General features: G+C 45.5%; 1 protein-coding gene across 3 annotated transcripts in view; it reads left to right on the plus strand.

Annotated features, from left to right (window-relative positions):
- The first annotated feature begins 293 nt into the window (after positions 1-293).
- Positions 294-13,541, plus strand: part of LOC140907329 (sodium-dependent proline transporter-like) — a 47,099-nt gene continuing 33,851 nt past the window's right edge. The window contains exons 1-4 of one of the 3 annotated variants that reach the window (XM_073333010.1): positions 294-775; positions 2,858-2,954; positions 3,371-3,527; positions 7,698-7,837. In XM_073333010.1, the coding sequence (XP_073189111.1) occupies positions 7,751-7,837 (87 nt within the window). In that variant the 5' untranslated portion in view covers positions 294-775; positions 2,858-2,954; positions 3,371-3,527; positions 7,698-7,750. Of the gene's footprint in view, positions 776-2,857; positions 2,955-3,370; positions 3,528-7,647; positions 7,838-13,541 lie in introns of those variants that run through there. The other 2 variants (XM_073333020.1, XM_073333030.1) reach the window with 2 other exon arrangements.

A 13,541-nucleotide genomic window follows, 5' to 3' on the forward strand; every position in this document is an offset into this window, starting at 1 on the left:
AAGCATCTGCAATGGGGCTGTTTAGAATGATCAAGTTTTGCTGTGGAAGTCAGTGAAACTAACAGCTGTGTAAAATGGGTGTAAAAACTCTACCATTCTAGACTCACTTGACAGCATTTTGCACAGGCAGAATTGACTACATGGGGTGCAGGGTGATGGAGAATCAGGTCTCAGCTACTTTTGGAGCCGGGGGGGCGGGGGTGTCAAATCCTGCTTGCTTTACTCACTAGATTTCAGTGGCTCTTGTCACAAGGGTTTGGCCGTTGAGCAGTCATGTAACCGTAACCCTGCTATGGAAGATGCTGCAAAGTGGAAGTTACCACAGTAGCCCAAAGCAGGTCTCTTCTCTTGCTTCATTTCCCTCCAACAAAACAAGTTTGTATGGCCAGTTTCCTTTTTTCTCATGGACTACTCAATTTAGATTGTCATCACACCACAGAGAAGGAGGTTTATGTATGCAAGCAAAGTGGGGGACATAAGAGTCATTAAGATACACAGGCTTTTCAGCTGAATGGAAGATTTTGTGATGGGGGATTTTGGATAAACAAGTTTTTCAGATGAAAGTTGTTTGTTTATTTTTTTTTTTTTAAATTTTATCTGTTCAGTTTTCCACATCTTTCAGCCTCCCAGCCATGGCTGCTGGGACTAGACTTGGATGAAATGGACACTTTCTGCTTTTCATGATTTTGCTGCACTGAAAAAAGGTTGTAACCAATGGCATCTAGATACAGAATTGTGTGAGATTGCTGCAGAGCTCCTGAAATGCCATGGAAATGTACGTATGCAAGGCAGACTCAGAGAAATGAACGTGGTGTTCTGGGTTGGGCAGTAAATGGGCAGAGAGCCGCTTGTGGCAGGGAAGTAGAGACTTAGGAGAGATCAGATATTGACATTCACTGCGATGTATGGTGATGAAAAGGGATAGATAAAAACAAGACCAGGGAGATGAGCAATTGGCTGGAGCCAGAGAATGGAAATGATACGGAGCCTTTCAGGGCTAGATCACTGATCAAAGTTAGCTCTGTTCCAATGGTAGTTATTGTCTGGTGATTGGCCTTTGTCAAAGGAGGTGATGGCCTCAGTCCAGTCCCAAATGGACAGGCATTTACATCACGGAAAACACCAATTGCCCTGCTGGTTGGCATACTCAGCAAAGAGCCCAAGGGCTGAATAGACCTGAAGACTAAAACTACCCCCTCACCCCTGCCCCGCTGGGGATGGTACAGGAGAAGCTACCCCCTCACTGTCTGTGTTGCATAGAAGCTGTGGATGAGCAAAGAACGTTGCTGTCCAAGGGCGGCCAGTCTGGCACCTTTCGCCCGCGGTAGAGTCACATCAAATTTATTTTTTAAAAAAAAAGATCATTTTAAAAGAGCGAGAGGCTGAAAGTTAAGGAGTCACAGGCATTGTCAGATGGTGGGTTCCTCTGACCTGTGTATCGTGACCAACGCTGCTGCTGCTCGTGGCCTCTGGCTTTGCCCAGCATGTGGAGGTGCTGCTCAAACTGCTGTCCTCTGCTGGTTCTTTTCCTCCCCAAGAGGCTGTTTAACTTGGAGGGGGCAGAGGGCACATGCACTGAAAACAGGATCAGTTTTATTCCCTCCTCTCCCTTTCTCTATGTTCCTCACTATCCCTCTTTCTCTCTTCTCCCCTTCTCCCCTTCTCCCCCCACCCCCCCCTGCCCCCGCCTTCCTTGGTATTTCCTTACATGTCCTGTCTCACAGTGCAGCCCCCACATCCCATACTGGGGAGTGAGGGTTGTAGTGATTATTCTTCCAGGGCTTTAACGTCAGTGGGATGTGCTGGTAAGTGTAACACATGTAAACCCTGGGATACCCATAGACTGGAGAAGGGAATAGCTGAGAGATCTAAAACAGTGGTTCTCAACCAGGGGTACATGTACCCCTGGGGGTAAGCAGAGATTTTTCCGGGGATACATCAACTCATCTAGATATTTACCTAGTGTTACAACAGGCTGCATAAAAAGCACTAGCAAAGTCAGTAGAAACTAAAGTTTCATACAATGATCTGTATACGATACACTGAAACGTGTAAGCACAATATTTATATTCCAACTGATTTATTTTATAATTATATGGTAAACATGAGAAAGTGAGCCATTTGTCAGGAATAGTGGGCTGGGACACTTTTGTATTTTTAGATCTGATTTTGTAAGCAAGTAGTTTTTAAGTGAGGTGAAACTTGAGGGTACCCAAGACAAATCAGACTCCTGAAAGGGATATAGTCATCTGGAACGATTGAGAGCCACTGGAAAACACAGGTTTGAAATGCCCATGGTTTGTGGGGTCAGTTTGAAATCCCGGCAATGTGGCTCAGCCCTCAAATGAAATGAGTTCCAGGGAGTTTGCTGTACAAGACCATAATTACTAACCTTTGGCAGAATTTGATTTTTTTAAATATAATTTCAGCAGATTCTATCAATGTTTAATTTTAAGCATTTTTTATTTTTATCGATTTAAATTTTAGCAGTTGGACAAAATTATGAGGTTTCAGCTTTTTTATCAATGTAAATGTTTACAGTTGCAGGAAGGTATGTGGTCATCAAACATTGTGGGCAGGGGGGTCAGGCAGTAGTTACTTAATGACAGTAGATGTTAAGATTCAAAAGTTCACGCCTTATAACTTTGGAATACAAATTTTTAACAACGCGTGTCAAAATATACAAAGTAGATATCCTTAAATCAAGCTCTCATAAGTTTTCAAGCAGCATTTTTCACACTTAACCTATTTGTAAAAATTGTTCATCAATTTCTATTACTGACATTTACTAATAACAAACCCAGCCTTCCAAGCCTAGTAATAACTGAGGTCTTATCTGCTCTGCATTGACATGCAGGATGGGGGCCTGATTTTCAGGGATGCTGAGCACCTGTAGCTCGCTTTGACTTCCGCTGGAGTTGTGGCTGCTTTTGAAAACCAGGCTCTGTGTCAAGGTAATGCTATAACTCTCTTGTAATGAACCAAACCGGGCACTAGAGGTCACTGATTGAAAATGAAAAACAATCAGAAAATTCATTAGTACTCTGGAAATGAAAATAAAAATTAAAACTCAGAGAGAAAAGCTAACACATTACACAAAGATTAAAGGGGTTGAACCCCATCCTGCAATAAGATTTGGAGACTTCGAGAGAGAGAGAGAGAGAATCCATCACTTCCCATGGTAGTTTGTTCTGGTGGTTAATCACCCCCACTGTTCAAAATGTGTGCCTTATTTCTCATTTGAATTTGCACCAGCAAGCAAATCTTTAGGGACATTGCATCAACCCAGAGGGAGCAGAAGCTCTGGGGAGCTGAGATCCAGGACTTCTGAATTTTTATTCTAAAGTTTCTTTCCATTTTACTTCAACAGGAAAAAGAGAGAGAGAAGGAGAGACAACAAATAAATTGGTGGAAAGTAGTCAGACTTGTTCTGCAGTGACATGTGCTTTCCCATCGCCACCCATGCTCTGCTCCCCAGATCGGAGCTGCCCTGCAACTTTTCAGTAGCTCCAACATTTGGATTGCAGGTAGGTGTCTGTGGTGAGTCTTATAAGCCTACACCAGGCCTTGCACATCTGATAAAGGACATGCATAGTTCAGTGCAGGGAAATGTGCAGAGTGGGGTCCTGCTTTATGTAATGTACATTTTAAAGACGCATTGTTTTTTTAAAATGCACAGTTGGTGTGGTGTGCATGTGAGACTGACCTCATTCAGTGCATGCCATGTCTCATTCCTGGAACCCTTTCTGTCTGCCTATCTGGGTATTTGTTTACTACCTGAGTGGCTTGTATGATGTGCAGGTAGTGAGGCAAGGCTCCTCAATAGCTCTCATCTCATTCACTGCCCATCCTGTGAGGGACACAGAGAATGAGGCAGGGTTCTGTGTAAACCCCCTAAGGTAAAAAAATCACCTGGATGTTACTATGGCACAGAGGGCGTGTCTCCCTCCTATGGACCTTGTGAGGGACATGGTGGTGTGTGGCTTTTTCTCTGTTTTTTTAAAAGAAAAAACCCTAGGAAATTCCATTTAAAAAACTAAATGAGCGTTAAGTAGGCTTGGAAGAATTAGATTTTTATCAGTAAATGTTAATAAATGTCAATTTCATTGTACATACACAGACAAAGCAATATTTCCAATTATCACAATCAAAATCTACAAGGAGGCAAAGTAAGCAAAATGCTGCCTGAGAACTTATTAGAGTTTGATTTAGGGAGATTTACTTTATATATTTTGAAATGTGATATTGACAATTTGTGTGTCAACAGTTCTAGAGCTTTCGCTCTTTGAATCTCTATGTCTACTGTCCTTAAATAACTATGGTCTGATACCCCGCATAATTTCCCGCAGCTGTGAAAATTGACATACATACACATTTAAAGGTTTCATAGTAGCAGCCGTGTTAGTCTATATGCGCAAAAAGAAAAGGAATACTAGTGGCACCTTAGAGACTAACCAATTTATTTGAGCATGAGCTTTCATGAGCTACAGCTCACTTCATCGGATGCATTCAGTGGAAAATACAGTGAGGAGATTTATATACACACAGAACATGAAAAAATGGGTGTTATCATACACACTGTAAGGAGAGTGATCACTTAAGATGAGCTGTTACCAGCAGGAGAGCGGGGGGGCGGGTAGGGTGGGGAGAAAACCTTTTGTAGTGATAATCAAGGTGGGCCATTTCCAGCAGTTAACAGGAACATCCGAGGAGCAGTGGGGGGTGTGGGAAATAAACATGGGGAAATAGTTTTACTTTATGTAATGACACATCCACTCCCAGTCTCTATTCAAGCCTAAGTTAATTGTATCCAGTTTGCAAATTAATTCCAATTCAGCAGTCTCTCGCTGGAGACTCGTTGGTCCAACCTCAGCCTGGACCAGTCCACACAAGAGATCCACTTCCTGGACACCACGGTGCTAATAAGCGATGGTCACATAAACACCACCCTATACCGGAAACCTACTGGCTGCTATTCCTACCTGCATGCCTCCAGCTTTCACCCAGACCACACCACACGATCCATCGTCTACAGCCAAGCTCTGCGATACAACTGCATTTGCTCCAACCCCTCAGACAGAGACAAACACCTACAAGATCTCTGTCAAGCTTTCTTACAACTACAATACCCACCTGCCGAAGTGAAGAAACAAACTGACAGAGCCAGAAGAGTACCCAGAAGTCACCTACTACAGGACAGGCCCAACAAAGAAAATAACAGAACGCCACTAGCCGTCACCTTCAGCCCCCAACTAAAACCTCTCCAACGCATCATCAAGGATCTACAACCTATCCTGAAGGATGACCCATCACTCTCACAAATCTTGGGAGACAGGCCAGTCCTTGCCTACAATCAGCCCCCAAACCTGAAGCAAATACTCACCAGCAACCACACACCACACAACAGAACCACTAACCCAGGAACCTATCCTTGCAACAAAGCCCGTTGCAAACTGTATCCACATATCTATTCAGGAGACACCATCATAGGGCCTAATCACATCAGCCACACTATCGGGCTTGTTCACCTGCACATCTACCAATGGGATATATGCCATCATGTGCCAGCAATGCCCCTCTGCCATGTACATTGGTCAAACTGGACAGTCTTTACGTAAAAGAATAAATGGACACAAATCAGATGTCAAGAATTATAACATTCATAAACCAGTCGGAGAACACTTCAATCTCTCTGGTCACTCGATTTCAGACCTAAAGGTCGCAATATTAGAACAAAAAGACTTCAAAAACAGACTCCAACGAGAGACTGCTGAATTGGAATTAATTTGCAAATTGGATACAATTAACTTAGGCTTGAAATAGACTGGGAGTGGATGGGTCATTACACAAAGTAAAACTATTTCCCCTGTTTATTTCCCCCCCTCTACTGTTCCTCAGACGTTCTTGTCCACTGCTGGAAATGGCCCACCTTGATTATCATTACAAAAGGTTTATCCCACCTACCCCCCCCCCAGCTCATCTTAAGTGATCACTCTCCTTACAGTGTGTATGATAACACCCATTTTTTCATGTTCTGTGTGTATATAAATCTCCTCACTATATTTTCCACTGAATGCATCCGCTGAAGTGAGCTGTAGCTCACGAAAGCTTATGCTCAAATAAATTGGTTAGTCTCTAAGGTGCCACTAGTACTCCTTTTCTTTATACACATTTAAAATGTTTCAAAATAAACACTGATATGATCCGTTTAAATTAGTAACAGTTCTGCTAAGCCTAGTGTTCAAGTTGCATGGGGAAGTACCCCAAAAGTAGGAAATATTTGCCTCTATTCATTTGATACAGTCTACAAATGCATGAACATGTGTTAGTTCCGACTAGACAATGTACACTGTTTTCTGCAGCCTAGAAAGAGCAGTGTATTAGGCCGTGGCTCTTAAGGACACTATTGTGTGTCTTGTATATAAATGCCTTTTGGACTCTTTCTGGCAGGCATAAATTATTACCCATGAGAATCTCAATGTTCTTTTAACATAATGTTTTCAGTGACGTCAGTATTAAGATGCATCTGCGAGGGAAGTGTAGCTTAGTGTGAGATTATTATAAAGGAGGTCTTTGAGACGCATTCCTTGGTTCTGGAGATAAGAATAGCAGTACCTGATGGGCAGCTAAATAAATTTCTGCCTGCGAGCTTCTGCCCATGCTTAGGTCAGCCTGAAAGTTGTAAATAGTTTCAAAGAGTTTCCTGAGGCCGGAACTGTTCGGAACAGTCCATTGAGGAATAGCTCGTCACCCCCTACATATCCCAAAGTCTGTTCACTAGTGTGTGGGACCGTGAGGGTGACGTTACCTATCTAGTGTAAGTACTTACATGGCTCCTATTATTGTAGCATCTCAGCACTTTACAATCTTTAATGTATTTATTGTCACAACAACCAGTGAGGGGGAGGTAGGACAGGGCAATTATCCAAACTGAGGCAAACAGACACTAAGGGACTTGCCCAAGATCAGATGGGAAATCTGGGGCAGAGTAAGGAGTTGAACTTGGGTTGCCTAAGTAAGGACTTGAACCTGCACCTTCTTGCATACAAAGCAGAACACGTCCCCCATTCCGCCAAGCCCAGGAGATGGGGAGTCAGGTTGAATTTTGGGGACAAGTGATGGGTTGGGCCCATCCTTGGGGAGTGCTGAAGGGTACAGTTTGGCTTGCAGGGACATCTATGAATCTTTGCCCCTTTCTCCACATTGATCCTGACACTTGGTTGCCCCCAGGGGTGGTGAGTGGTGTGTAATTAGCACTTTGACAGCATTGCACATTTGCAAAGCACTGAACAAACATTAACAAATTAATCCTAATTAGCAAGTTGTGTTCCTGGTCCCTGCCAAAGGTGGGAGATGCCCATAAGCAAGTTCGTTGGGACAGGGACCATGTCTCTTCACGTGTCTGCGAAGCACCCAGCTCCTTAAGATCTTCCCAGGCAGGCAACAATAGTAATTCAGCCTCCCGCTGTGTGACATCTCCCTTATTCCCTTGCCTGCTGCATGCACAGAAAGGGACGGTGTCTCTTTAAGCTTGGGGAGCGCTGCCTTGCCTGAGTGAGGGTGGGTTCTGGTTACTGTGAAGAATCCCAGGTGACATGTGAGGCTAAGGGGCGGGGCTTCACCTGGCCCCCAGGTGAGAGTGATATGGGCTTCAGTTCCCTAATGTCTGTCTTTCTTCCTGCCTTGCCATGGCTTAGGCTGTAGTAGGTTCTTCCTCTGCTGGCTCCTTTCATTCACCCACAGTCTTGGAATGAAGCTGTTCCCTGAACAATGGGCCACCGAGGGTATAAGGCAGAGTGACTTCCTGGAGCAGGAAATGCCTGCAACGGTGATGCCGGTGAGTATAGCCGGGCTTGGGAAAGGACTCTTACTTTCTTCCTGTCTAGGTGTCCGGGGATGGGGCTGTGAGTCTCTGATTATCTCCAGACTGGCAGCCCCAGGGCAGGCTTCCCCACCTGAATCATGACTTGGGAGGGGAAGCTCTCGAGGCCCCATTCAGCTGGGATCACTCCCTGTTGAGATTTGAGCAAATGTCTGAGACATCCCATACACGCACCTACTTTCACCTGAGCACCAAACTTTCCAGTTCTTCCTCTCCGGGTGTTGGCTGGGCTTGGCTTGAACTTGTGACCTAAAGGTGACAGGCTCTCATCAAAAGTCATGCAGTTCAGAGCTGCAAAGCTGGCTGTGTGTACTTAACTCCCCTTGCTGTTACATTTTGTAGCTCCTACCATAAGTAGGATTCTCTGGCACCCCCGTCCCCACTAGCCTGTAGCAGGCAGCTACAGATTCCAATCTTGGTCGGTTACACAGGTAGATTTGGAGTGATGACTCTATTTGCTTTAGCAGAGTTACTGAGATTGGAATCTGGCCCACTAATAGCCTTAGTTCGGGATTTCCTTGGAGGGATTTTGTGTGTGTTTAATCCCTGAAACATCTTTAAGATAGTGTATATTGCATATGGTTACAAAGAATCCGAGATCAAAAGGTTTAAGTAAGATCATTTATAATCTTAGGAGTGTAGCTTTATAGTGGTAGTCTTTCCTATTTTTGTGCTTCTAGTTCTATGGTAGTTTAGAATTACAATCCCCCAACAGAGGAGCGTAAAAACTCATAGACCATAAATCCTATCCAGATCTTGCCCATCCTTTGTCTGGAACAGGGTTTCCTGCACTTTGCGTGACTGATGTGGCGACACTGACAACTTGCCAGGTGCATAAAAGTTTCACCTAATGCAGGAAATGAAACAGTTTCCACCTGCCTTCTCCTTTAATAGGAGGGAGAGACCTGTGGGTAATATAACTCCCAGAATGCAGTGCTCTCTCTTGATCTAAGTGAGCTGCACCAGACGCTCTCCACCCACTCATTTAGTCTGACTTGCTGCATGCATGCAGGAAAGACTGTGGCTGGTGTATTTCCCATACATCAGATGCAGTTGATACACCGTGGCCAGCACCTTGATGCCATTGAGCAGATGTGACTAATGTATGCGGCTCCCAGAGTGTCTGTGTAGGAGACTGAAATAGACAGAGCTCTCTTCCTCTTCTTGCCTTTGCAGCCCTCATGTGACTAAGCGTGTGGTGTTGTGGGTTTCGTGTGACAGGTGGGTTAGCAGCGCAGGGTCCACAGAGGCAAATACGATTTACTGCTCAGAGCTGCCATCCTGGGCCTTTTGGTTCTGTGCAGCTGGGTTTCCGTGGGACCCTGCCATGGGCGTTAGTCATGTAAAGCTGTCCTATCTGAGGGAGCTGCAGGCTATGCTGGGGTGTGGCTGCCCTTTCAGGTTTCTGGCAATTGCTCTTGTGTTGCTGCACCACAGAGAAAAGAAACAGGGCCCTGTCATCAGCACTGGTCCTATCACAGACAGCACAACTGCCTGCAGGGGGTACCATGTGGGTCAGCCCCATCTCCGCTCCTGATAAGGGGGCCGGGATGTGGAATGACAAACTCCTGATCCCACACCCTCTTCCCATACACATGTCCCCTGTTATCATGGCTAACGGCAACTCTCTGATCTCCTACCCCCCCCCCCCCCGCCGTCGTCTTGGGGCACTCTTGCCTGCGGTCCTGCCCATTGCAGAGCCCTACTTGTGACTCAGTGCAGGCCTCCTGCTGAAAGGAACATGAGTGATCAGGGTTTTGCTGGGCGGTACCAAGTGATGTCACCCACCCAAGGGCGCTGGCTTAGCCGGCCCTAGTGTGTTTACCGAACACAGAGATGATAGCTATGGAATTGAGATAACTGCACAATAACACTATGAAACACACAGTGCCAGCCTGGGTGTAATGAATATGGCACTCGGTGGCTCAGAACGGGCTCTGTCTGCCTCTCTTGTTAATAGGGCCAGGCCAAGAGCGCCAGTCTCCATCACCCACTTGTTAGATTTCAAAACAAACACCTTTGTGCATTCTCTCACACTGCCCCACAAGCCTGCAAGGCCCTCCCTGTAAGGGCCCACAGACCGACCTCACTGTCTGCTTTCAAATCTCTCCACAAAACTCTCCTTTGCCGTGAGGCCTCCAAAAAGATGGCTGGTGTCCTGAGCCCACTGCCAATCACACAGAGCAGGATGGCCTCGTTGTGCTCCCCTATCGGTCTGTCTGTCATCGCTTGTGTCAAGGTTCCTCCCCCACTCTGAACTCTAGGGTACAGATGTGGGGACCTGCATGAAAACCTCCTAAGCTTACTTTTACCAGCTTAGGTTAAAACTTCCCCAAGGTACAAATTAATTTTATCCTTTGTCCTTGGAATAACCACTGCCACCACCAAACTCTAACTGGGTTTACTGGGAAACGTAGTTTGGACACGTCTTTCCCCCCAAAATCCTCCCAACCCTTGCACCCCACTTCCTGGGAAAGGTTTGGTAAAAATCCTCACCAATTTGCATAGGTGACCACAGACCCAAACCCTTGGATCTGAGAACAATGAAAAAGCATTCAGTTTTCTTACAAGAAGACTTTTAATAGAAATAGAAGTAAATAGGAGTAAAGGAATCACCCCTGTAAAATCAGGATGGTAGGTACCTTACAGGGTAATTAGATTCAAAACATAGAGAACCCCTCTAGGCAAAACCTTAAGTTACAAAAAAGACACACAGACAGGAATAGTCATTCTATTCAGCACAATTCTTTTCTCAGCCATTTCAAGAAATCATAATCTAACACATACCTAGCTAGATTACTTACTAAAAGTTCTAAGACTCCATTCCTGGTCTATCCCCGGCAAAGCAGCATACCAACAGACACAGACCCTTTGTTTCTCTCCCTCCTCCCAGCTTTTGAAAGTATCTTGTCTCCTTATTGGTCATTTTGGTCAGGTGCCAGCGAGGTTACCTTTAGCTTCTTAACCCTTTACAGGTGAGCAGATTTTTCCTCTGGCCAGGAGGGATTTTAAAGGGGTTTACCCTTCCCTTTACATTTATGACAGCTTGTCTTTGACTGTGAGCTTTTCGGGGCACGGCCCATCATTTTGTTCTGTGTCTGTACAGCGCTTAGCACAATGGAGTTCCTGCTTCTCGACCAAGAACATAAGAACAGCCGTACTGTGTCAGGCCAATGGTCCATCTCACCTAATATCTTGTCTCTGACAGTGGCCGGTGCCAGACTAGGGCTCCTAGGTGCTAAGATAATAAAAATAATAAATTCAAGGTGTTCAGAGAGATGGAACCCCCTTTCTCCCCTTATGAATTTCCCCTTGATACGATGCTTTTTAGACATTGTCCATGTCTGGAAGGCAGGCAGATACAGCCTCTTACTAGAGTTCCGCTGGAAGTAGGTTCTCCCTGCTGACTATTTAAATTGTTTGTACAGAAATAGCAGGGGCCACATCATATAGAATAATACACGTATACTAAACGCACATGACTGCTCAAGCTATGAATGAGATGCTCTGTTCCATGACTAGACACTTTTATGGTCGCCATAGTATCTGAGCTCCTCATGTATTAATGAGTGAGTCTTCACAACACTCCTGTCGGGAGGGACAGGGGGCGGAGGGGAAGGGTCATAGAATATCAGGGTTGGAAGGGATCTCAGGAGGTCATCTAGTCCCACCCCCTGCTCAAAGCAGGACCAATCCCCAATTTTTGCCCCAGATCCCTAAATGGCCCCCTCAAGGATTGAACTCACAACCCTGGGTTTAGCAGGCCAATGCTCAAACCACTGAGTGATCCCTCCCCGCATTGTCATCCTCCTTTTACAGGTGGGGACACTGATTGGCCCAAGGTATCACTGGAAGTCCCAGGAATAGAACCTAGATTCGCTGGGTCCCACTCCGGTACCTTAACCCTTAGTCCATTCTTCCTTCGTTAAACTGGCCGACCTGTCCTTAACACCACTGTGGCAGCTAGTACAGCCTTTTTTGGTAGGGTTGGGTGTCCAGCGTCCTATGTGAAATGTGTCTGCCAGTCTGGGTCTCTGGCTGGCTTGTAGCAGACAACAGGGCTTCCGCATCAGAAAACCCACACTCCAAAAGCTGGCCCTGACTGATTTCCTCTTGTTAGCAGCCTCAGCGGAGGCCACGGGAACTGAAGTGGGGCTGTGGTCAGGGCTGCTGTTGCCCATGCAATACCTCTTCCGTGCATGAACAGAACTAAATGCTCATGGGAAGCAGCATGTGAGCCCAGAGGTGTGGCACAGCCCGTGTGGTATTTTGTCATGTGTTTCCTGCTTCCCAGCATGCAGAGTTGTGTCTTGGATGTGGCCTCAAAGGCTGGTGGACGTGACCAGCTGGTGACATAGACTTGAGCAATAGGACATGCCACTTTGGGGAATGAAAAGGAGTACTTGTGGCACCTTAGAGACTAACCAATTTATTTGAGCATAAGCTTTCGTGAGCTACAGCTCACTTCATCGGATGCATACTGTGGAAACTGCAGTAGACATTATATACACACAGAGACCATGAAACAATACCCCCTCCCACCCCACTGTCCTGCTGGTAATAGCTTATCTAAAGTGATCATCAAGTTGGGCCATTTCCAGCACAAATCCAGGTTTTCTCACCCTCCGCCCCCCCCCCCCCCCCCAAACTCACTCTCCTGCTGGTAATTGTTAGGATATAGATATTCAGGCCTGTCTGCAAAGGCCTGTACTCTAAGAATTTAGGTGTATTCTTATCACTTGGCTAGTGATAGAGGTATAAAAGAAAGAATCAAAATCACTGTCTGCTGGAGTAAGGGCCTTCTCTTACTGTGACAGTTTGTGGCCCTGTTCTTAGGCTAAGGCCTTTGGCTAAGCAGCAGAGGCAGCCATAAGCTGGGAAGCGACCGGTCACCTCCTCACATTCCAAACTAGTCACATTGAAATAAGGTGCTATTGGGCTGTTAGGCACTATCAGGACAGGATTGTATTCCTATCACCTCCAGAGAAAGGGAAGTGCCTAGAAAATGTAAAAGGAAACTTAGTTTGATAGCATCCTGTCTGGCAAGAACTCACTTATCAATAGCTGGGATGTGAAATCCTCACTTCTGTATTGTTTTGGCATTATAGTTCCCACTTTGCTGTTGTTTGTCTGTGTAATCTCTGTCTGGTTCTGTGATTGTTCCTGTCTGCTGTATAATTAATTTTGCTGGGTGTAAACTAATTGAGGTGGTGGGATATAATTGGTTACATAATCATGTTACAATATGTTAGGATTGGTTAGTTAAATTTCAGGAAAATGATTGGTTAAGGTATAGCTAAGCAGAACTCAAGTTTTACTATATAATCTGTAGTCAATGAGGAAGTGACGGGGTGGGGGTGGGCATGTGGGTGTGTGAGATGGGAACAGGGAATGGGGGTAAGAAAGTTGGAATCATGTTTTGCTAAAGGGGGAGATGGGAACAGGGAATGGGGGTAAGAAAATTGGAATCATGTTTTGCTAAAGGGGGAAATGGGAACAGGGAATGGGAGTAAGGAAGTTGGAATCATGTTTGGCTAAGGGCAGGAATGGGAACAGGGACACAGGTGTAAGGCTTTGTGGTGTCAGAGCTGGGAAGGAGGATACTAAGGAAGGAAACTGGAATCATGCTTGCTGGAAGTTCACCCCAATAAACATCGAA

This window comes from Lepidochelys kempii, chromosome 1 (genome assembly GCF_965140265.1).
Source record: "Lepidochelys kempii isolate rLepKem1 chromosome 1, rLepKem1.hap2, whole genome shotgun sequence".
Lineage (NCBI taxonomy): Eukaryota > Metazoa > Chordata > Testudines > Cheloniidae > Lepidochelys > Lepidochelys kempii.